This window comes from Odocoileus virginianus, chromosome 2 (assembly GCF_023699985.2).
Source record: "Odocoileus virginianus isolate 20LAN1187 ecotype Illinois chromosome 2, Ovbor_1.2, whole genome shotgun sequence".
In the NCBI taxonomy this organism is placed as follows: Eukaryota; Metazoa; Chordata; class Mammalia; order Artiodactyla; family Cervidae; genus Odocoileus; species Odocoileus virginianus.
In genome coordinates, this window is record NC_069675.1 from 96,088,872 (window position 1) to 96,112,217 (window position 23,346).

General features: G+C 51.9%; 1 protein-coding gene and 1 pseudogene across 4 annotated transcripts in view; one reads left to right on the forward strand and one right to left on the reverse strand.

The window, feature by feature from the left end:
* Positions 1-13,978, forward strand: part of FUBP3 (far upstream element binding protein 3) — a 45,782-nt gene extending 31,804 nt beyond the window's left edge. For all 4 annotated transcript variants that reach the window (XM_070454683.1, XM_020875565.2, XM_020875567.2 and 1 more), the window contains 8 exons: positions 2,156-2,297; positions 6,186-6,346; positions 7,087-7,160; positions 7,501-7,581; positions 7,717-7,793; positions 10,372-10,443; positions 11,596-11,723; positions 12,620-13,978. In XM_070454683.1, coding sequence (XP_070310784.1) covers positions 2,156-2,297; positions 6,186-6,346; positions 7,087-7,160; positions 7,501-7,581; positions 7,717-7,793; positions 10,372-10,443; positions 11,596-11,723; positions 12,620-12,628 — 744 coding nt within the window. In that variant the 3' untranslated portion in view covers positions 12,629-13,978. The remainder of the gene's footprint in view (positions 1-2,155; positions 2,298-6,185; positions 6,347-7,086; positions 7,161-7,500; positions 7,582-7,716; positions 7,794-10,371; positions 10,444-11,595; positions 11,724-12,619) is intronic.
* Positions 13,979-19,556: 5,578 nt separating this feature from the next.
* Positions 19,557-19,655, reverse strand: LOC139031607 (U6 spliceosomal RNA; annotated as a pseudogene).
* Between the last annotated feature and the right edge of the window lie 3,691 nt (positions 19,656-23,346).

Here is a 23,346-nt window from a genome sequence, read left to right on the forward strand (position 1 = left end):
AACTGCCTTCATTTTATTTTTTCCCTGCCAGTTTCTTATTGTGCATTTTTATTATTGCAGAATCTAGATTGTCTTTAAGTTCCTGACTATTTAAGCTGCTTGGGGGATTCACAGTGCAGCTGGCCAGGTTTCAAATGGTTGGGCACACCTATTCATAAAACAAGTCAAGTCTGCTCTTAGCTTTAGAAAGCACTTTGTGATCTGCCAGAATTTTAAAGCTGTCTTCAGGCATCAGACTCCATGCTCACATTCACATTCCTCTGGAGTGTGAGCGGGCTTGTGTGACACCTCCCCCCACTGCATTACACATCGCTCTGGGGAGCTACTGTAGCTGCTGGTCGGTTGTCATGTCATGTTCCCCAGGTTTGTGGGAAAAGTCTGAGAGCAGTAGGGGCTGAAGAAAGAAGCCACCATCCCAGCTCTGCCATCTCTCCTGTAACCTTTGGCAACCTAGCCATTGAGCCCCTCTGGGCGTAGTTTTCTCAGCAGCAAGCCAAGGGGGCGGTTTGTACCTGGTGGTACACCCCACATGATCCCCTGAGTCATCTGGGGGTACCTGCTGAGGTTAGAGATTGATGGACTCCTCCCACCCCTGATTCCTGAATTAGAATATCGAGGAGTGGCTTGGGCCTCGCCCACAGTCTCCAGTCAGTTCTTAGGATGAGGCCGGTTCAGAGAAGAGTCACAGATTGCTCTCTGACATCCTTCTTCGTGGTAAGAACTGATGATCCCGGAACTTCGAAGCTGCGAGATGAGGAGGAGACAGCCCTGTCTCCCAGAACCCGAGGCATCCCGTTCTAGAAAGTCAGCTGCGTGTGTGTGTTCTCACATAGATCCCTAAGTTACCTTGTTTGCTGGCCGTCTGTCGCTCATAAAAGCAGAGTTCCGCAGGAGGCAGTCGTCAGCTCAGCTTCCTGCTGATCTAGATTCCCGGTAGACATTCAGTTCACTCTTGGCCGGTGGCAGCCGGTTCACATACCCTGCGCTATGTCACGGGTCTGTGAGCTGCCCCTTCCCTGAGGGAGCTTTCAGCTCCACCGGGTTACCCCTCTCAACACTGGGAAGATTTTCAGGGCTGCCGCTCCTGAGCACCTCACGGGATAGAGGCTGGAATGGCTGCTTCGCCCTGGAGAGAAGGGGGTCTTCCTCTCCTGGGTGTCGGATGAGGACCTTCTCTCTGCTGGGCGAACGGTGAGAACACTTCAGAGGCCCTTCTAGCCCCAGACCTTGGGCAGTTGTGCCTGGCTTCCCCTCCTTCTTTTGAGGAGTGAGATAACCAATTTGGGTTGGTTTGCTTTTGTTTTTGAACCTTTTATTCTTTTTGCTGGTTGGATTGCAAGGTGCTGTGCTTTAGCCGACTCTTTGTGACCTCCATGGACTGTACCCCGCCAGGCTTCTCTGTCCATGGGGCTTTCCAGGCAAGAATACTGGAGTGGGTTACCATTCCCTTCTCCAGGAAAGAAAGTGAAAGTGAAGTTGCTCAGTCATGTGCGACCCCATGGACCATAGCCTACCAGGCTCCTCTGTCCATGGGATTTTCCAGGCAAGAGTACTGGAGTGGGTTGCCATTTCCTCCTCCAGTGGATCTTTCCAACCCAGGGATCGAACCAGCGTCTCTTAGTTCTCCTGCATTGGCAGGCAGGTTCTTTACCACTAGCGCCACCTGGGATTGCAAGGTATTCCGACTCTCAGAGCAGTGTCTTATTGTTTTTTATAGCAACCTTGTTGGGGGAGGGCCCAAAGTCATCCTTGCCACTCACATGTCACTTTCAACAGCCCATACGTAGCTCTTCAGCATCTAATATCAGGCTATAGGCTCAGCGCTGAGAAAACCAGGGCCGCGTGATTAAAACTCTGGGATCAGGCATTGGGCTTCAGACTTGAGAATTTATACCTGACTGCCTGTTTTAGTTGGGTGTGTTTGTGCTGTTTATGTAATCACATGATTTGTCCACACATGTCTCCTTGAATGTTCCTGTGATTTGTATTAATTCTGGTTTTAAAGGAGCACTTCAGAATCTGAAATGTGGGAGAGGTGCTCAGGTCCTAATGTGTGGCTTTGATTACATCCTGTCACTTAGCCTCCTCCCCAGAGAGGAAAACTAGTGCTGGAGGCAGTGGCAGAAATGTCACTTGAGCTTCGCTTCCTTCCCAGGAAAGAGACGGCTTTGGAGGCCTGGCGGTAGCCAGAGGCAGAGGCCGCGGCCGCGGCGACTGGAGCCTGGGGACCCCCGGGGGCGTCCAGGAGGTGACCTATACTGTGCCGGCTGACAAGTGTGGCCTCGTCATCGGCAAAGGTAAGCAGTGCTGCGGGGGGGTGGCGCTCCCCCTCTGGCTGCTTGGCCTGAAGGCAGACAGGCCACACGTCCAGTACCTCCGAAGCTCAAGGTTAACACCATTTTTGACATTTGACCGAAGGGGCCAGGTGCAAGGCTTCTGCTGCCTTCCAGGGCACCCTCCTTGCCTGGGCCTTCTCATGAACGGGGCAAAGTGAGTACTTTATCACCGCGTGGAGACAGACGTTATGTAAGGGAGACCGGCTGCCTGCTGAAGCAGCCTAGGTTTTTGGGAAGGCGCAGGTGAGGGGTCCTTGAATGTTTGTCAGTGGACTGATCGGGGATCAACTCACCTCCGAGGAGCTTGGGGGAACCGTTCAGGTCATTTCCTCAAGCAAAGATTGCTTTCTGACAAGTGCGTCATTTTTTGCCTTACTGGATTTGGGTGTTTGGTCTATATTGACACAACACATGAAAATGGCTTTTATCTTTTCAGCATGTTTACCATGAGTAACAGATGCCCTGTGGAGGGAAATAAAAATTGATTTGCTAGTTGTTTCTAGGAGTTTAGAGAACATTAGGTAAGAAACCCTTGTTACTGGCTGATGTGGCTCCTTCCTTCAGTGAAAAGCAAGGGAGAGAGCAGACCAGTTTCTGGGCCATCTGAGCTGGCTCGGCACGGAAGGCTGCTGAGAGCAGGTCTGGGGCTCTGAAGCAGTAGGCCTGGCTTCTCTGCCCTCTAAGCCGAGCCCCTGAGCTGGCAGGAAACTCTTTTTCAGCATCGGGTTTTCTCTTTGCTTCTCAGTTCATTCCTTTGTATTTGACAACATATGGAAGATACAAATACCGTTTTCTCTCTAGAGTTTCCCCAATTTCTGTGATCACCAGGCATCTCTTAGCTGTTGGAGGCGTGCTGGCTTCCCACAGAACATGGCCCGGGGACATCTTTACCCCCAGAAAGCCGAGGCTGCTGTGGCTAGTGCCCCTGAGCTGGCCTTCAGTTGTCTCCCAGAATCTGTTCTGGGCCCCGCTCTCAGACACTGTTTTATGCTCTCTTACAAAGTTTTATCTCCTGTTATCTGTGCTGTCTCTTGGTCATTAACCTCTCAGAGTTGGGAGGAATGCCGTGAGTTTGTTCTGATTTTCTGGCAGGGCGTATTCATGCTGGGAGGTGTTCAGTGTACATTGTTAGCTGCCCAAATGCTGCGATCATTCAGACATGCAACCCAGACCGTCAGCTTGCCTGCTGCTATGACGTTAAATCCAGCTGACACCCTGGAGTTCGAAAGTCAGATCTAGGTTTTTCTGTGCTTTTTGAGAACCATCATGTCAATCAGAGTTTCACGGGAAGTGTCTTCTCCAGAGCTGGCGGAGCCTTGCTGTCATCACTGTGACGGTTGCTCATAGTCAGTGACGCCTCGGCGCTCACAGGACAGCCCCTCTGTCCTCTATCAGGTCCTCCTGAGCGATGCCCAGAGGAAAGAGGCAGCAGAATGCAGCAGTCATGGATGCTGTGTCCTACCGCTCCAGGAGCAGCCTCAGGAAACCAGGATGTATTTCACTGGGGCAATAGCTGGGGTCTCTCTGTAACTCCCTTCCCTCAAGGGCTGGGTCTGAGGTCTTGCTGCTTTCTTGGGAACGGCGCCGGGGTGAGGGGCGCCACACGCAGGCAGGCCTGCTCCCACCCCTACCCCTCGCCCCCACTGCAGCCCTTGGACAGACGCTGCGCCTCCCTGGGCCCCCGCTGGATTTCCATGATAAATACAGCACTGGTGACAGATAGTGTGGCCAGCCCTGCTCTTGTCAGCCAGGCCTTTTAGCAGGTTTGATTAATTGCTTTACGATTTCACGTCCAGCCGGGGGGCCACTGGTGGGTTGCTTCTGCCCCCCATCAGGTGGAAGAATGGAGCAGGCTGCTGAATGTGCCTGGAGACAGCCACCATGTGCCAAGCTGGTGACCTCATTTTGCAGGAAGATGAACTTAAATTAACTCCTTCCGGCCCCTTGCAGTTTGCCAGGGCCTCCTCACTGTATTAGCATGCGCCCAGCGCCTCGGGGAAGAGTCTAGGGCTGCAGGCCCAAGTGCCCGACCTGAAGGAGGGGCTGGCTGGGCCTGCGGGCTCTCAGGCCTGGACACAAACGCCCTCTTGTGCTCTTGCCTCCAGGACCAAGCGGTCTGTGCAGAAGTGGGGTGTGCAGTAGAAGGGTCTCCCACCTAGTCTTCGCTCTTTATCACTCCCCCCAAATGCTCTTGCCTAGGAGCAGAGCTGCTTTTCACGACCCAGAGAAGATAAAGTTCACAACCTGTGGGTAAAGGTCAATTGTTTGGGGGCTGGGAGGGGCTTGTACGGAGGGGAAGCAAAGCGAAGCTGCTGAAGACTCGGACTTTCTCACCTAGGCTGGCGCTGCCCCCAGGACCGTGTGTTTGCTTGAGGCAGAAAACGCAGGGACACTGTCTTTACACTGTAGCGGATCTTCAAGAAAATCATCCATTCAGCCTTTGGGTCAGCTGGGCTTCTCTTTTTATGAATTTGCTTTTAAACTGAGCACCACCCTAAACCCAACTAGCATCATGCCCAAACTGATGCTGAACCAGGCTTTCTTGAATGCCCACAGCCGCCTGGCTTCCTTCCTGTGATACCGAGGGCCACTCATGCTGCCTTCAGGGAGAACGGCCAGACCCAGGCCCGGTCTTTGCTCCCGGGCCCTCGTAGAATCCCATCGCGCTTTCAGGGTGAGATGAGAGGAGCAGGCTGTGCCTGTGGGCGAGGCCCCTTACTTACCTTCGCCTTGATGCTTTGTGTACCATGGCTTCCCAGCTGTGTGGGTGTGAGGCAGGCTGGGGAGCGAAGGATTGTGGACATGTTACAATGAAATGACAGCTGGAGGTTAGTTTTGACTCTGGGTGGGGAGGGGTGACACAGACTGGCCTCGAGCCTTCGCTTTGATCCTTTGGGGCTGCCTGGTACCCTGCTCCCGATTTTATGCAGACTGTCCTCAGTTTTATAAAAATCCTGTGCTCCAGATTTTCCTTGTATTCTGGCTTTACCCCATCCCAAAGAGCAGAGCGGATCTGTAAATTCTGTGAAATTTGAAGAATCAAACCATTGTTACGTAGTGGAGCTTTTGTTACGCAAATTTCATTAAGAGACTGGGACTCTCCCAGGTTTTCAGAGTCTTTTTTTTTTTCCCATTTATTTTCATTAGTTGGAGGCTAATCACCTTACGGTTTTCAGAGTCTTAACTACAGTTTCATTAGCCCCGCTTCACCCAGGCCTCTGTGACCCCCATCCTCAGCCTGCCTACCCCCCATCCTCAGCCTGCCTCTCCGTCTAGACCCGCCCCCACGCTCGGAGAAGGTGGAGACTTGAGAAGCGAAAGGATGGGGGATTAAAGGCCGGATGGGCTCTGGGTGTCGCTGGGCCTGTGGCCGTCTGTTTGACCTGTGGCGAGAGGGGACCAGCCGTGCAGTCACCGCCCCCCGCCCCCTGCCGGGGCCAAAGACCCCCATTGTGCCAGGAAGGGGCCATTGGGTGGCTGTCCTTGGGCTGAGAAGGAGGGAGCACCTTCCCCAGCTAAGCTCATTGTGTGTAAATCTGCATTTGGGGCACTTTAGCCCAGGACACAGAGACAGGGACCAGTGGCTGCTCTGAGGGGTCTGTGCCTCAGCCTGGCTCAGAGAGCAAGACCAGCTTCACCGCAGAAGTCTGGTTTCACACTTGAAACAGCCCAAGTTTTGACTAGAACCATTCTCAAGCATAAGTGGACAGGATTTAGGACAACTCATAGGACAAGCGCTGGTGGGCGGAAAACTCCCCTTCCTCCTCTGGAGCAGAATACTGGGTGAGCTCCAAGCTTGGGGTTTGCTGCAGTCGCCGCTTATCTTTGTATCTGTCCTCCCACCCACAGGGGGCGAGAACATCAAGAGCATAAATCAGCAGTCGGGAGCACACGTGGAGCTTCAGCGGAACCCCCCTCCCAGTACCGACCCCAACCTGCGGATATTCACCATCCGGGGGCTCCCTCCACAGATCGAGGTGGCCAGACACCTCATAGATGAGAAAGTTGGCGTACGTACACGGGTCCTGCCACCCGAGTCGTGGGGGTTTCTTTTGTATGTCCGAGGTACCTGCTTCCCCCCAGAACCTCACACTTCCTGGGCCTCTGGGTCCTACGGTGCCGTGAGGGCAGCAGCCCCTTCCCCCATTGCTGAGGGGCGAGGTCTCTGTGCAGGGACAGTGGCCAGGCCCAGACGCGCAGGGCTCCACCGGCCACCGCCGCTCCAGCCCGAGCCGCGGCCCCGCAGGCTAGAGGAGCAGCCGGGCGGCAGCCTCCCCCAGCTCTGCCCCCGGACCCCCACGGGCCTCGCCCTGGCGGCCAGCCCCACAGGCAGCGTTCATTGACTCTGGCTTTAGTTTCAGGCGCCTCAAAGCAGATAAAGAAAGGGAGTGTTGATGGAGGACAGATGGGCCACTGCTCACCTCAGAGGGGCCGTAGAGTGGCAGAAAGAGCCCTGGGCCGGCCTAAGTTGACGGGAGAGTCCAGCAGGTTGGTCCCTCCCCCAGGGCGGCACCAGGGCAGGCGCGGTGGTGCAGAGCTAGCGGCGTGGTGCATCGGCCACCGGAGGGGCAGCAGCCGCTCCCACAGTCAGGCCCTTCCCACGGGGAAGGAAGGCTAGTGAGTGCCGCAGGGTGCCTTTACCCCACGAGTCTCTGTCTTCCCAGAGGCTGTGGTTCGTCCCGGGGCGGGCCTGGGCAGAGGGCGCCGGTGTGGCCAGCGGGCAGTGAGAGTCCCCTATGTGCCCTGACAGGGGACCAGTCTCGGAGCTCCTGGACCCTTTGGACAAAGCCCCTTCAGCCAGCCGCCTGCCGCACCTCATCAAAAGTGAGTCTTCCGCACCCATCTGGACTGCGAGAATTCCCTGTCCACCCAGAAGGCCCTCCTTTCCAGCTGCTTCTGGGGATGCCAGCTGGAAGGCCGGGGTGTGGGCAGGACCCATCCCTGTCGCTCTCACCCGTCCCCGTCGTCCCTCTGGCCTGTCCGTGGCTCACTGACCAGAGCTGGGCTGAGAGCCTGCCCAGAGGGCAGAGGATCCTCTGGCCGGCCAACCTCCCCAGGGAGGGCTTCCTGCCCTGGGCTGTGTCAGGGAAGGGAGTCTTGTGAAAGCCCTTCCTGTGTTGGGTCCGCAGCCCTTGTCTTTACCTGTTTTCCCGCTTTCTTTTAGCACCTTTCCTCCAAGGAGCTCAGGATGCTTCCCAAACATTGCTGCTAAAGTGAACGGAAACCCCCATAGCGCCCCCGTGAGGTGGGTGGCCTGCCTTTACTCTGTGCCCTGGCTGCTCCGGGAGACCTTGGTGCTCCCCGGGGCTGGGAGGTGGGGGGGCTCCTGTGGGGAGGGGGTGTGGCCTGGCCTGGAGTGAATGGCCCTTGTCCTCCGCAGTGGTCCTCCCGCCTTTCTGACCCAGGGCTGGGGCAGCACCTACCAGGCGTGGCAGCAGCCCACACAGCAGGTTCCAAGTAAGTGATCGGGAGGAGGCGGGACCCCGGCCCAGACAGGCCTCCCGGGGCCTCGGGCTATCTCCAGCTGGGCGGGGACACAGGGCCTGACGACTCCTCAAACCCTTCTGTCCCACCTACCTGTCCTCCTCAGGGCTGCAGCCTTCACCCCTGTTCCCTGCCCAGGGTCCGAGAGGCCTGCGGGCCCCGAGAGAGTGGTTTGACCTGAGCCCCCCCGCCCCACACCCTGCCTCCCCCACACTGGGTGCCCACCCGCTCTCTGCCTCTGGACTCCAGGCGGCCTCCTCCCTGTCTGCCCTCTGGCACCACCTTAGGAAGGGACTCTATCTCCTGAACTTTCAGAAAACACACAATTAGAGAATCTGCTCTCTAAGAAAACTGATTGTAAAACAGAAAGAGGTTGTTGGAATCATACCCACGCTCTCTCTCTAGCCCCGCATCAGCTTCAGGAACTCATTCTTGAGTTCTCTTGCTGGTAGAGCTTATTTTTCATAGGCTTCCCCCCAAAAAACCAAAAGCCCCACAAAATTGTTTATTTTCTGTTCTTTTGTTTTTGGACATCTGAAGGGCCAGCCTGGCGGTGTTTGGAAAGCGCTCTTCAGCGTGTCGGCAGGCTTCCCTCGGCGCCAGGCCACTGGACACTCTGCAGCTTTGCTCTCGGGCTGGGCCTGGGGTTCCACCCCTTCCCGCCCTGCCCCGCCCCAGCAGAGCGCTGGGCGTGAACCTTGCCCCAGGCACCTGTCAGGTCCATAGCTGGAGAGGCACCCAGGAGTCTGGAGCCTGGCTGGATGGCCTTAGGCGTGTCCCCCTTCTCTGGGGCTTCAGTTCTGTTGTCAGTGAAATGAAGGATTTGGATTTGATTTCTAAAGTACCCGTGAGCTCTGACACTGCATGGCTGTATTTTTTACCTTCTCTTCCCCAGCATTTTCTTAACAAAACGTCTTAAACATGCAGAATATCCTTAAGAACTGCACCACGAACACCTTCCCATCATCCAGGTCCTCCCCTCCCCGTTGCACTGTGCTCACTCACCCCACAGCCCGGTACCCTTCCTTTCCTCCTGTTACATCAGAAGGCACCCCCAGCATGGGAAGCGGCCTGGCCGGGCTCCCTCATGCCCATGACCCAGGACAGAGAACCGGGGAGGAGCCCCTGGCTGTGGGGAGGCTCTCCCGTGAAGCCGCAGGATTCACGTCCACCTCCGAGGGGGTGGGGGTCCTGCAGAGCCCACCCCGCTGCCGCCCCAGGCCCAGGTGGGTAAGGAGCTGGCAGAGGCCCAGGACCCAGTCCGAGGGACACAGCTCATCCTGCTTTTCCACCCGCCTTCATCTGTGGCGTGGCTTGGTTTACTCAGGGGAGTTGAGAATTGGCTTTAGTCTGTGAAATCTTATTGAGAAGAAAAATCCTGTTGCCCACGCCCTCCACGTCTGAGCGGGACGCTCCCACTGCCCCATTCCTCATGCCTTGCCTTCTCCAGTCAACGGCTCCTGTCATCAGCGTCCAAGTCTGAGTCTGGTCCTGCCCTAGTGTAGGGAGGGGACTCTTTCCCCAACCCCATTCCCCTCTCAGTCCTCAGTAAATTAACTCTTAGGGAAAGCATTTGGCCATGAAACCTGATTTTGAGTACATCCTTCCTGCCCGAGGATGAGATGGTTGGGTGGCATTACCAACTTGATGGACATGAGTTTGAGCAAGCTCCAGGAGTTGGTGATGGACAGGGAGGCCTGGCGTGCTGCCGTTCACGGGGTCACAAAGAGTCAGACATGCCTGAGCGATTGAACTGAGCTTCCTACTTGCTGCAGGCGGTGATTCTAGCCGAAGGGACATTGGTGGGGCCTTCACAGGTAGACACACAGGCCAGCCCTCAGCAGAAGAAAGGTCCCGCCTTGTCTGTGGTCAAGTCTAGAAACCCCACCTCCATTCCCCAGGCAGGCTGCTGCTGCTCTGCGCCTCCCACCCCATCCTTTCCGCACCCAGTAACTCAGAGAGGAGGGCAGGGCCATCCCACACACGCCCTCTGCCCGCCAGCCCACCCCACACATGCCCTCCACCTGCCAGCCCACCCTGGGCAGCGCGGGGCTGAGTGGGGGTCAGGTGTACATTTTGGCATCAGTCCCTTGCGTGTGCTTCGTCTTGTCATCTTGAGCACAGTTTCTGGAACTTTCCCTGTGCCTCCTGTAATTTTCTTCTTGTCCAGAGGCAGCCATCAGTCTTGGAACAGAGGGGGCAGGGGAAGGGAGTGGTCAGTGCCACTTGGACTCTGTCCATTTGAGGGCCGACCCAGGGAGCGGCAGACAGCACTCGGGGCCTCAGGCTCTGCCCCCGGAAGCCCAGGTCTCTGACCCGGGGGAGTCGAGGCCGCTCCTACTGGTCGGCCCAGCCTCAGGGGGCTCACTGGCGTCCTCCCCCGCTGGCCTGGGTGGGGCCCTCCCGGGGCGGGCCTGTCTCCTCCCCCAGCCGGCCTGCTGCCTCCTTCCTCCCAGGCCACCGGGGCCAGCGAGCGAGTGTGGAGAGCAGGGCTCGGAGCCCGTGGGCCGGGGAGCCCGAAGGCCTGACCGCCTCTGTGTTCCCCGCACAGGCCAGCAGAGCCAGCCGCAGAGCAGCCAGCCCGACTACAGCAAGGCCTGGGAGGACTACTACAAAAAACAGAGTGAGTGCTTCCGCCTCTTCTCGGGGGGTCCCTGTCCCGGGGCCCCCACGCCTGCGGACTGCAGAGCCTGTGGCTCGCTGTCACCTTCGCCGCGTGCCCTGCGTGCGTCCGTCTGGGCGTCTGCCTTGTCTCCTCCCCCGCCGCCCGCCCCAGCCCTGTCATCGAGACGCGCGGGTGTCCTTTGCCGCCCTCCCCTCCTCGATCTTCCCTTCCGGGCTCCACCGGGGCGAGTGCCGGCCTGGGCCGTCCACGTGAGGACCCTTGGTTAGGGGCCAGACCGGCCGGGGGCTGTTGGCCGTCTCGCCGCCCGGTTCTCCCTGGCCATCACGGGGCAGGTGAGACAGGGAGGAGGTGAGACTCTGAGCCAGGTCTCTGAGGCTGGGGTGGGGACTGAGGTGTTTCCTTCCAAAGTAAGCTCTTCGCTGTGCCAGTTTTCTCCACTAACTCAGTTTTTTAAAAAAAGAGAAGGAGAAAAGTTAATAACAGCAAGCAAAAAAAAACAACTTACCTCAAGTGAATCGTTTAAAATGAGTCCTGAGCCCTCTGTGTGCATCCCACATCTGCTGAACCAGCGCGTGCAGGTGTGGTCAGAAGGGGTGTCTCGTGTCTTGAGTCCGAAGGATGTCACTTGATGCTTGGAAGAGCGCGGTCAGAGCAGCAGTCGTCCTGTGTTTGGGAGCCCCTCTAGGGGCCAGGGCGGGCATCAGCGGGGTCAGTCTCCTGGAGCACCTGGTGAAGCTGCACACGCCCAGTCCTCCCAGACCCCGCAACCCCCACGGTCCAGATTCTGGACCCACATGGGCGGGGATGCCCCGTGCCGGCACGTACACACACACCCCCGCCAGGGAACCCGCTTCCTCGCCCTCCCGCCTCCCACTCCAGCCCCAGGCACTGGCAGGGAGCTGGCTGGACAGACAGACGGATGCAGAGAACGTGACTGATGAGAGAAGCGGACTAGGTGTGGAGCAGGGCCCAGACGAGGAAGCGCTGATAACCGTGCTGTCTGCAGCCTGCTTGGGCAGACCACGTCTGGCTGGACCGCGTGGGCATCGGGCGCTCGGTCCAGGCACCCCCTAGGCTCTGGGAGGGGGTCCCTGCAGGCTGACGGTGCCCTTCGCCTCCCAGTAACCGGCTGTCTGCTTTGCCCATCAGGTCACGCCGCCAGCGCCGCGCCTCAGGCCAGCACCCCGCCGGACTACACCATGGCCTGGGCGGAGTACTACCGGCAGCAGGTCGCCTTCTACGGGCAGACGTTAGGGCAGGCGCAGGGCCCCAGCCAGGTCTGTAGCCCATCGCCAGCAATGCTGGGACCTCCCGGGCCTCCGCTCCCCCCACCCAAGCCCTCTGTGTGTGCCTGACCCCGGGGCCCAAGCTGTACAGAGCCGCCACCCTGGCCCCCTCCTCACCCCTGCTGGAACAGATTGGAGCCTCGTAGGGAAACCCAGACCGCCGGGCTGAGCAGCCTCGGTGCCTTCCTCTGGACCCAGGCTCCCAGTTGTAAGCGTGCCAGGCTGAGCCAGCCCTGGGCAGGTGTGGCACTGCGCCTGGGGACTGTGGTGGCCACAGCCCAGTGCTGTTCTTGAAGAGGGTGGGGTGGCCAGGCTGTCACGCTTGTCCCCGGTCAGCAGTGAGGGGCAGCAGGCGGAGAGCGAGTCCTCCACTTCAAAGGCCAGAAACCAGAGGGGCTCTGTCCAGAAACAGTTTTCTTCCAAATGCGGGGAAGACGGGAGACCAAGTACTCCCGCAGGCCGCACTTCAGGTGACCTGATACCAGTCAGGTCCCTGTGGACAGTCCCTTGGTGACCACATGCCCTGAACCCCCAGACCAGCCTGTCGTCTCCCTGGGAAACTGGGCCCTGTGGGGACAGGAGTCAGGGGGAGCGGTAGGTGACCGAGGAGAAGTGTCACTCGCTCACTCCCCTCTCCCTGCCCAGAATCCCCTGTGGAAGGAGGTGCCCGAGGCCTCGTGTGAGAGTTTGTCTGGGCCAGATCCCAGGATGCGAAGCCGGGAAGGCGCTGAGACATCGGTACTCACACACGTGTGTGTGCGCTTGTGTGCACGCCCAAGCACGCATGTGCCAGCGCCCGTTACCTCTCTGCAGACAGAGCCCCAGGCAGCAGACCAGCATCTGAGACTCTGCCCTCAGACTAACCTGTCTCCCCCTTCCTTCCACAGGAACAGTAGGACCGTGACCCGCGGCTCCCCTCCCCTGAAAATCATTGTGAGCAGAAACCTATTTGTAACAGAGGTTTTTAGATTTGCAAACCCTTTGATGAAGAACCTTTGTTTTGTTCTGTGAAACACTATATTTAGATTAACAGAATTTTTCTAAAAATCGGGAGAATTAGTTACTAAAAATCGCTGATAATTTTTGTTTCATTATTTTTGTTTGTTACTTCAAATGTGTAAGCTCTGGGAATCTTTTTGGAGCAATACCTGCAAATTCTGGCACCAGAATATGCCTCAGAGCAGTGACATTTCAACATGGTGTGTTCTGTTTTTGTTTTGTTCGTGTGTCTTTTTATTTACAGTTTTTTCTGTTGCAACAGAAAAAGTGGCTTGGAAGTCTTAGGTGGTTTGTAACAAATTCTTTAAAAAAATTTTTAAACAGTATTTAAATATTCTTAAATGTGTAAATTCATTAAATGTTTTACTTCTAATTTCTTGTATCTTGGCTCTCTGGTTTTATTGCATTTTTTAAAAAACTGAACTATTATGTATTGTAATTAATTATGTGAATTCTGAATTGAGACAGATAATTGTATTGCTGTCCAACAGGGATCGGGAGGGGGCATTTTATAGGGTTTGTATAATTTCTAGAGTTCTAAAGGGGTTAATAATATAAAAATGTTTTTGTGTGTTTAGCAGATGTTTTTTCATGTCTCCATTATCTACCAGTTGCAATTGTGTATCTAAGACCTCCAAGCTTGTTTTAAAAACAAAACAAAAAACTTTTCTCTATTCTCTCAGAAATATAAATACTGTTATTTTTAATATTAAAAATAAATTCAATATAACTTTTAACAAACACTGTGGAACATTAAACCGCATAAAAATGTAGTAACTATTTTTTAATTCCAAGGTGTTTTTTGCTTTTTTCTTTTAAATATTTTCTTAATATTTGTCAAATTAACTAGATGAATAAATCTAGCATTAACCGCAATATGAATTAAATAATTTTGATTTAATAAAAGGGATAATATGATTTCCAATGTTTACTGTAGTGTATCTTGTACAGGTAACATGTATTTTTAAAGGAAAGAAAAACGGAATTGATGCTATTTTTTTTCTTGCATTTTTCAATTGACCTGGGGGACATTCCGTTTGAGATGTACTGAAGTTACAGTGTCTGGGGGTGGTTTTCTCCTTTTTTTCCTTATAATGCTTGAAATGTCTAACTATTAAAAAAGGCAATTGGAAAATGTTATGCATGTTTTTTAAAGAAAAAAAAAGACGTGTTCTTTTTATTTGACTGACAATTCATTTTACACTCTACATAATAAAATTTCCACAAGACATCTTGTGGGCAAAGTATTTTTCAGTCTGTTTGCTTCCCGTCTTCTTGTCACTCCCTTGGCCCCTGCCCGCTGCCCACCCCTGCCCACCCCTGCCCACCCCCGCAAAGCAGGGCAAGGCGTCTCAGCCCATCACCTTGCGCTGCGTGGCCCCCAGTTGATCGGAGCACAGTCTGCATTTGCAGTTGCGTTTGCAACTCCTTCGTTAAACTAATTTTATCTTGATGGCTATGCATCATCGGACAGTTTTGACTTTAGAGCCTTGGATACCATCAGCCCCTCTTACCTGTCAATCACATCTACACATCTCTAGACATGGGTGTGACACCAAGAAGCCTACAACGGGTCTCCCTGCATTGGGGCACTGTCCTTGTAAGTGGAGCCGGATTCATTGAGGGGAGTCACGATGCGGGGAGCAGGGGGGTCCACGCATGTTCCCGCGCCTGAGTCAGCTCCCTCCCGCCCATCACCCCGCACACCCCTGGGAAGTCGGAACCTAAACAGGGCAGCCTGGACATGGCCCGATGCATCCACGGCCCGGGGTCCGCCCCTTCGCTGGATGGGTGCTGTTTTCTCTGAGCCCACAACAGTGGTGGGACCTGGGTGGCTGGGCGAGCTGGGAAGTGTTTCACTGTTTTCATGAAGGAGACAAAAAGGGGTGCCCTTACCCACGAGTTGAAGCCAGGGAGGGCCCTATGGATTCACGACACATGGACACGGTGTGGGCCCTGGACTGGAGGGTTTTTGAGGGGGCAAGGAGATGGGCCTTTGAACTCTCTCCTGCTTTCCTTCCCGTTGATGGAAGCGACCAGCTTTGAACAGAGTTCTCCCGTTGACTCTGAGCTCGCCTCCCTCTGCTGTGAGCCCTGCACGTGAGGCACCTCTTGGTTTAGACACAGGGCTGCAAGAAGGACCCTGTTTAGAAGCTCCTTATGGTTCATTCTCATGGCATGTGACTCCCGTTCTGGTCCCTTTTCTTCTCTCTATCCCAGGCTCTTAAGAGGAGGGGGAAAAAAAGCATCTGTGGCTCCTTTAGGCCAACAAGGGGTGTGGAGAGCCGCCCATCTGCAGCCATTCTGAGGCCTGTTGAGAGCCGGAAGACAAAAAGGAGACATGGCATCTCCGACTACACCTCTAGAGAATCGACTTTGACGTTGAGAAATTGAATAGTGAAAGCCACTTGGAAAGGAGGAGGGGGTCGCGCCAGAGAAGGGCATAAACGCTGATGGTGGGAATGGGATTTAGGGAGCCGGCATTACAGAGAAGACTTCCTTCTAATTCATCTTCCAAGCTCCGTGCCAAAACAGCATTTGGCATGGTTCACAGGGAGCGATTGTGTGATAATGAACCCTAAGGTGTCCCTTAATTGAAGACTGAGCATTGCGGTTTGTGCCAAGAGTCATAAATGGCGCAGGCTTGTGGGAGGATGCATTTTCTTAAATGTATCGGTAAGTACAGATTAGCGCTTGTCCCCAGTGAAATGCCCATACTATAAATTATGGAAATCTCTCTCTCTCTCTCTCTCTCTGATGCAACCTTTTATCGAGGGGGGGTGGGGTGCAGTACAGTGGGAGGAGGGGGGAAAGTTTGCAAGCATATGAAATTTGGCCTCTCATTAACATGGCGCCCACGGAAGATGGTTTTCATCAGCAGTCTGGTGTCCTGGAAGGCTAAAGTGCTTGAAATGTACCAAGTTCAGCGATTGTGTTCCATTAAGAAAGCTGCATGGTCATCACGGGAAGGACAGTCTGTGTGTTGGGGGAGGCGGCGGAGGCGGGGCGGGGGCCCAGGCTGTCTGCAGAACTCTCGCCTCACCTCCCACTCTCCATCACACGAGCACGCCTGGTCTCTGCCAGGCGCCTAAGCTCAGGTTCCAAGGACCCACCCAGGCTGTTCCCCACCCACCCAAGAGTTTGGGCCCGGGGTGGTGAGTCCTCCAGCCAGGGTGCCTCCATCAATACCCCTGGTCTCAGGTAGGAGGCGCCCCTCTCCAGGGGTGATCATCTATGACATCCTCACACAGTCAGGTTGGCTGGGGTACAGACCACGTGGTGCAGGGCTTGGTCCAAGATGGAGTCTGGACGCCATGGAGCCTCTGCTTCTAGCTGGCTACAGCAGCACTGTTTCCTGAGCCCACGTCTGGCCCACTGGGACCCAGCTGGGGTTTTTTTAAGATGGGCTAATGCAAATGGTCCTGATAGACTCTTTGAGATTAATGGCCAGAAGGTGGACTGACACTCAATTCCGCAGGGGGTGCTGGTCTGGGTCCGCGTCTTGGATGGGCGGAAGGGCAAGTGAAGGCAGCCCTGGAACAATGGGAATCTTTGCTGGCCTTTGTCTTGAGGGCCTGTGAGTAGCATCTCCCGAGAAGGTTCTGGCCCTTTCCAGACATTTCCTCTGCGGAGGGTCTCCACACCTGGGGAGCCAGGCAGGTCCACGCTTTCCCTTTCACAGATGAGGGCTCAGAGTCAGAGGCGAGTCAACTGCCTTTATCTACCCAAGTGCACGGGCCATTTCTCTGCCAGGTTCTATGCTTTGCTTCACCTAAGACTTCAATCGAGAGAAACACAATTGCCCACCAGGAGCTCATTGTCAAGGAGCGGGGACCCTGCCATCGCCACCAAGTGATATGCTTGGTAGGAGGAGGAAACAGTCGTAAAAGTTGGTGCCATGTGACAACCACGGGCGAGGCCCTGTCGGTGCACTGCAGTCAGTCATCCTCACTGATCCTGTATTTGCAAATTCACCTACTCACTAAAATATATTTATAACCTTAAGATCAATACTCACCACACTTCTGTGGTCATTCCTAACAGAAAAAAAAAATTGAGTTGCCTGGTTCCCATGTTCCCAGCTGAGATGAACCAGGCAAATAGTCTATCTTCCAGTTCCAGCTCATCCCATAAGCAAGGCTCCTTCCTCCCAGCACTCTCCTTAGTGCCATTTATTTTGCATTTTTGTGCTTTCTCTGGGTGATTTTGTATTTACAATGCTACCCCTGAGGTAGTGCTGTCTAATGATGTGCTTTACAGAGAAAATACAGGTGCGAGGTAAGCTTTCTGCAAGCATGAGGTGCTGTTGGCTGTGAGTTCAATATTAATGAATCAACAATAATACTTTGGCCACCTGCTTTAAAGAGCCACCTCATTGGAAAAGACCCTGATGCTGGGAAAGATTGAGGGCAAAAAGAGAGAGGGCAGCAGAGAATGAGATGGTTAGATGGCATCACCAACTTAATAGACATGAGTCTGAGCAAGCTCTGGGAAATTGTGGAGGACAGAGGACCTTGGTGTGCTGCAGCCCATAGGGTCGCAGCAAAGAGTTGGATACAACTTAGTGACTGAACAACAGCTGTATATATATATATACATATAAGATGTCTTTAAAAGAGAAACACAAATGAAGCAAAGTTATGTGTTGGTCAGTTGAAAAAATGCAGTGAGCCTATATTTCCCCAAGGAGCAAGGGTTCAGCATTCACAGGTTCAGTGTCTCTGCAACTTTACAGAACATCACACTGCAAATAACAAGAACAGACTGTATCTTACTTTCCTGCGAGAGCCCCATGGCCCTGGGTACCCACAAGGGAGATGAGGAAGCAGGTTTGAGTAGGCTCTTGCCAAAGTCACACCCCAGATCTGGAGATCACAGAGCAGGACCCAGCCCTCAGTTCGACTGTAAAACCTGTCCATCGTGCCCCGCCAAGGACAGAGACAGACATGTTCGAGGGCCCCCAGGGTTGGTTCTAGAGAGATCTAACATGTTCAGCCCACCTGGGGAACAGAGTGGAAAGTTTAAACATACAAACTCAAGCTTCCCTCTCCACTGCTCAGCAGTCTCCTCATCCACAGTGTGGGGATAACAACTGCCTCCCAGATCTTGGGACTGAGTTGGGGGGTCCATGACTATATGTAAAGCCCTGGCTTATCCTGAGCTCTCAGAAAGTAGCAGCTTAGAGCAGTCACTGAGTCCACGGCTTCTGACTGCTTTGGTGTTTTTTTCTGCTCCTCTCTGAGGGCCGGGACAGGCTGAGATCTGAAACAAATGTCAGCTTCAGCACGGACCCTCTAAGCTTCCCCTGGGGTCTCTGGGTCTCCCTAGGACACATGATCCGAGGCCCAGCTCATTGGTCCCCCAAAGTCTGGGCAGCTATAGGAGATGCGTGCACGCTCAGTCGTGTCTGACACTTTGCAACATCACAGACTGTAGGCTGCTAGGCTCCTCTGTCCATGGGATTCTCCGAGCAAAAATACTGGAGTGGGTTGCCATACCCTCCTTCAGGCGATCTTCCCAACCCAAAGATGGAATCCAGGACTCCTGTGTCTCCTGCATTGCAGGCAGATCACAAAAATGACTTTAAAGCCGCTAGGATTTTGATTGGGATTGCACTGAATCTATAGGAAGAATCGACAACCTAACAACATTCTCTTCCAGTCTATGAACGTGGTATATCCCTGTCTCTTGTTTAGTTCTTTGATTTTGCTCTACAATTTTTATGGTTTTCAGTATATAAGTCTTGCACATCTTTCCATTGACTCCTGGGTTTTTGATATTTAGCTGTTATCCAGAATGATATTTTTTCCATTTCACTTTTTTGGCTGGTGATAGAAATATAATTTATGCTTACATATTGACTTTGATTCCAGTGACTTTACTTGAATTCTTTATTAATTCTAATAACTTGTAGATTTATATAGCATTTCTATGTTCAGAATCATGTCATTTATAAATAATGATGGTGTCTTTTTTTTTTTTGCATTCCAATCTTTATTCCATTTGTTTCTTTTTATTGCTTCCTATGACTGGCCAAGACTGCCAGTACATTGTCAGCTGAAAGGAGGAAGAGTGGTCTTGTTTGCAGTCTTAGGGCACACTTTCAATAACTCACCATTAATTATGTGTGTTGTACAATTGTCATACCTACATTTTATCAGGTAAAGAAGTTCCTTTCTGATCCTATGTTGCCAGTTTTATCATGAATGGGTGTGGAATTTTTCACATGCTTTTTCTGCATTTTTTCACATGTTTTTTCATAGACATCATCACATGAATTATCTCCTTTTTAATTTTAATGAAATGAATCACATTGATGAGTATTCAATTTTGTATTAATTTTTTACTGAAGTATAGCTGTTTTGCAATGTTGTGTTAATTTTTGCTGTATAGCAAAGTAAATCAGCTATCGGTTCAGTTCAGTTGCTCCGTCGTGTCCGACTCTTTGCGACCCCATGGACTGCAGCACACCAGGCTTCCCTGTCCGTCACCAACTCCTGGAGCTTGCTCAAAATCATGTCCATCGAGTCAGTGATGCCATCCAACCATTTCATCCTCTGTCGTCCCTTCACCTCCTGCCTTCAACCTTTCCCAGCATCAGGGTCTTTTCCAATCAGTCGGTTGAAAGGAAAGTGGAAGTGTTAGTTGTTCAGTCATGTCTGACTTATTGCGACCCATAGACTGTAGCCTGCCAGGCTTCTCTGTCCATGGGATTTCCCCGGCAAGAGTATTGGAGTGGGTTGCATTTCCTACTCCAGAGGATCTTCTTGACCAAGGGATGGAACCTGCATTGCAGGCAGATTCTTTACCACCAAGGAAGCCTATAAAAATATAGAATGTTTCATGAATTTGTCATCCTTGTGCAAGGACTGTGTTAATCTTCTCTATATCATTTCAATTGTAGTATATGTGCTGCCTAAGCAAGCATGGATTTTCAGATGTTAAACTAGCCTTGCATTTCTAGAATAAACTTCACTTGGTGGTAACGTATTACCTATCCTTGTATATCATTGGATTGGTTTGCCAATATTTTTGTTTAGGATTATTGTGTGCATATTCATGAGAACAATCTATAATCTAAACCATGACTTAACCCATTGAAGACCTGAAACGTGCCCACCCATGCTCCTAGCTTAACTCACTCCCATTTGGGTTATATGCCCACCGTTCACATTCCTGATGAGGAAAGTTCTCACTCTGTACTTGGTCTTGGAATTCAGACTGCAGCTATGTACTCCAGAAAAACCACACCCAGAAGTTCATCACTCAGTTTATTACTGAGTTCTATGCTCGGTTAGAAGCCAGGCAAGAAGGAGATGACAATCCACTCCAGTATTCATGCCTGGAAAATCCCATGGACAGGGAAGCCTGGCGGGCTACTGTCCGTGGGATCACAAAGGAGTTGGACACGACTGAGCGACCCGGTACGCAAGACTGTAGCAAGCAGATCATCTCAGCATGGCCAGCAGTCACTCTGCAGTTAACAGCCACAATAACAGCGCTGGGGCACCACCTGCATACTCAGGCCACTGACCCTGACCCGGTGCTGAAGTTCTCCTGCTTCTCCCCCTACAGACCTTCTCGCCCTGCGGAGCTCCTCCCGCTACAGAGCTCGCCATGCGGGAGAGGGGCTCCTTTACCACTGGCGGTCGTGACTTAGCAACTCAACTTTGAAACAAAAAGTTCTTCCCACGCATTCTTTTTGAATCGTCTTCATCAGTTTTATTAAAGAGTTATCTAAGAAAACAAGGTAAGCCGTTCAAATACCATTGTCATTAACAACTGCATATTTGTCTGAGTCAAGGTCACGCCCACACTGTGCAACCAATGCAGAAATAATGTGGATGCTGTGGCTTCCGTGAAACTCATCCCCAGACTCCTAGTTTAGATTCTGTCCCTAGCGATGGAGTGTTATTTTTGCTATTTAATCACTCAGTCATCTCTGACTCTTTGCAACCCCATGGACGGCGGCCCGCCAGACTTCCCCGTTCTTCACTCTCTCCCAAAGTTTGCTCATAACTCATGTCCGTTGAGTCAGTGATGCCATCCAACCACCTCATCCTCTGCTGTCCCCTTCATCTCCTGCCCTCAGTCTTTCCTAGCTTCAGGGTCTTTTCCAATAGGTCGGCTCTTTGTATCAGGTCTGGCGAGTAAATATGTAAATATGAGTTTAGCCATCTCTTACTATTTAAATCCCACTGTGTTTGTTTTCTTTGGTTTTCTGCAGTTTGACCGTGTCCTGCCGAGATGTGCTGCTTTTTGTGCATTTGTTTTTGTTGTTTTGTTTCTTTTTGTTTGGTTTTCTTTTTTTAATTCAGTTTGATGCTCTCTGAGCTTCCTAGATCTATGGTTGACTGCCTGTCAATTTTTTTTTAATTAAAGTATAGTTGATTTACAATGTTGTAATAGTTTCAGGTGTATAGCGAAGTGATTCATATATATATATATATATATATATATATATACACACACACATATGTATGTATATATGTTCTTTTTCAGATTCTTCTTCCTTACAAGCTATTGTGTTGTTTGTGTGTGATCAGTTGTGTTCAACTCTTTGTGACCCCATGAACTGTAGCCCACCAGGCTCCTCTGTCCATGGGATTCTCCAGGCAAGAATACTGGAGTGGGTTGCCATTTCCTGCTCCAGGTGATCTTTCTGATTCAGGGATCAAACCTGGGTCTCCTGCTTCTTCTTCATTGGCAGGTGGATTCTTCACCACTGCCCTACTTGGGAAGCCCTATAGGTTATTATAAGATATATTAAACATAGTTTCCTGTGCTATAGGATACGACTTTGTTATTTATCTAATTTATACAGAGCAGTGTGTAGATATTAATCCCAAGTTCCTGAGTTAGGAGGGATAAACTAGGTGCCTGTCACTAACTTTTGAAAATTCTCAGCCATCATTATTTCAGATATTCTGCTCTCTCACTCTTTCTGCTCCTCATGGGATCCCAGCTTCACAGATGTTACAGCTTTGGAGACTGCCTCACAGTTCTTGGCTGCCTTTCCTGTTGTTTCTTGTATTCCCTTTTCTCTTTGCACTTTACTTCGGAAAGTTTCTCTTGACATCTATTCAGATTCACTGATTCTTTCCTCAGCCATGTCCAGTCCACTGATGAGCCCACCAGAGGCATTCTTTATTTCTGTCATTGTCTTCCATCTCTAGTATTTCCTTTTGATTCTTCCTTAGAGGTTCCATCTCTCTGCCTAAATTACCCATCTGTTCCTGCATGGTGCCCACTTTTTCTATTAGAACCCTTAACATATTTAAGGGTTATTTAAAATTCCTTGTTAGAGGAACTTCCCTGGTGGCTCAGTGGTTAAGAATTCACCTTCCAATGCAGGGGATGTGGGTTCAATCCCTGGTCAAGAAGCTAAGATCTCACATGCCATGGGGCAGGAAAGCTGGCATGCTACAGCAAAGAGCCCACAGGATACAGCCAAGACCCAGACAAAACAAAGATCTAGTGCAGCCCAAAGTCAACCAATCAACTGATAAATTTCCTGTTTGATAGTGTCAGGCTTGGTATCCCATCTGAGTCTGGTTCTGATCATTGCTTTGTCTCTTCAAATTGTATTTATTTTTCCCTTACCTTTTGGCATGCTTTGCAATATTTTGCTGAAAGCTGCACACGTTGTATAAGATGATAGGAACTGATGGGTTTTTAGAATGAGGATGCACGTTAATCTGCCTAGGAGTGAGGCTGTATGTAAAGCTCTCCATAGCTATAGGTGCCAGAAGCTTCAAATTCTCGAATGTCTTTTTCTGTCTCCTCCCCTGACCTCAGGCTTCCCTACATGCTCCTCCTCAGATAGAATCTGAGACCTGCAGCTCTTTCAGCAGCGATGCACCAGTTAGCATCAGTTCACTTCAGTTCAGTCACTCAGTTGTGTCCGACTCTTTGTCACCCCATGGACTGCAGCATGCCAGGCCTCCCTGTTCATCACCAACTCCTAGAATTTACTCAAACCCATGTCCATTGAGTCGGTGATGCCATCCAACCATCTCATCCTCTGTTGTCCCCTTCTCCTCCTGCCCTCAATCTTTCCCAAAATCAGGGTCTTTTCCAATGAGTCAGTTCTTTGCATCAGGTGGCCAAAATATTGGAGTTTCAGCTTCAACATCAGTCCTTCCAATGAACACCCAGGACTAATCTCCTTTAGGATGGACTGGTTGGATCTCCTTGCAGTTCAAGGGACTCTCAAGAGTCTTCTCCAACATCATAGTTCAAAAGCATCAATTTTTTGGTGCTCAACCTTCTTTATAGTCCAGCTTTCACATTCATACATGACCACTGGAAAAACCATAGCTTTGACTAAACAGACCTTTGTTGGCAAAGTAATGGCTCTGCTTTTTAATATGCTGCCTAGGTTGGTCTTAACTTTCCTTCCAAAGAGAAAGCATCTTTTAATTTCATGGCTGCTGTCACCATCTGCAGTTAGCATACTAGGGCCCTGCTGGGGCCCTGGAGAGGGGCGGGGGATGGGGAGGTCACTAGCATCTCCCAATTAAATGTCAGCCTTTTCTTTATTTTTATACTTTGGTTGCACTGGGTCTTCATTGTGGCCTACAGGCTCTTCACCCCAGTGCACAGGCTTCTCAAG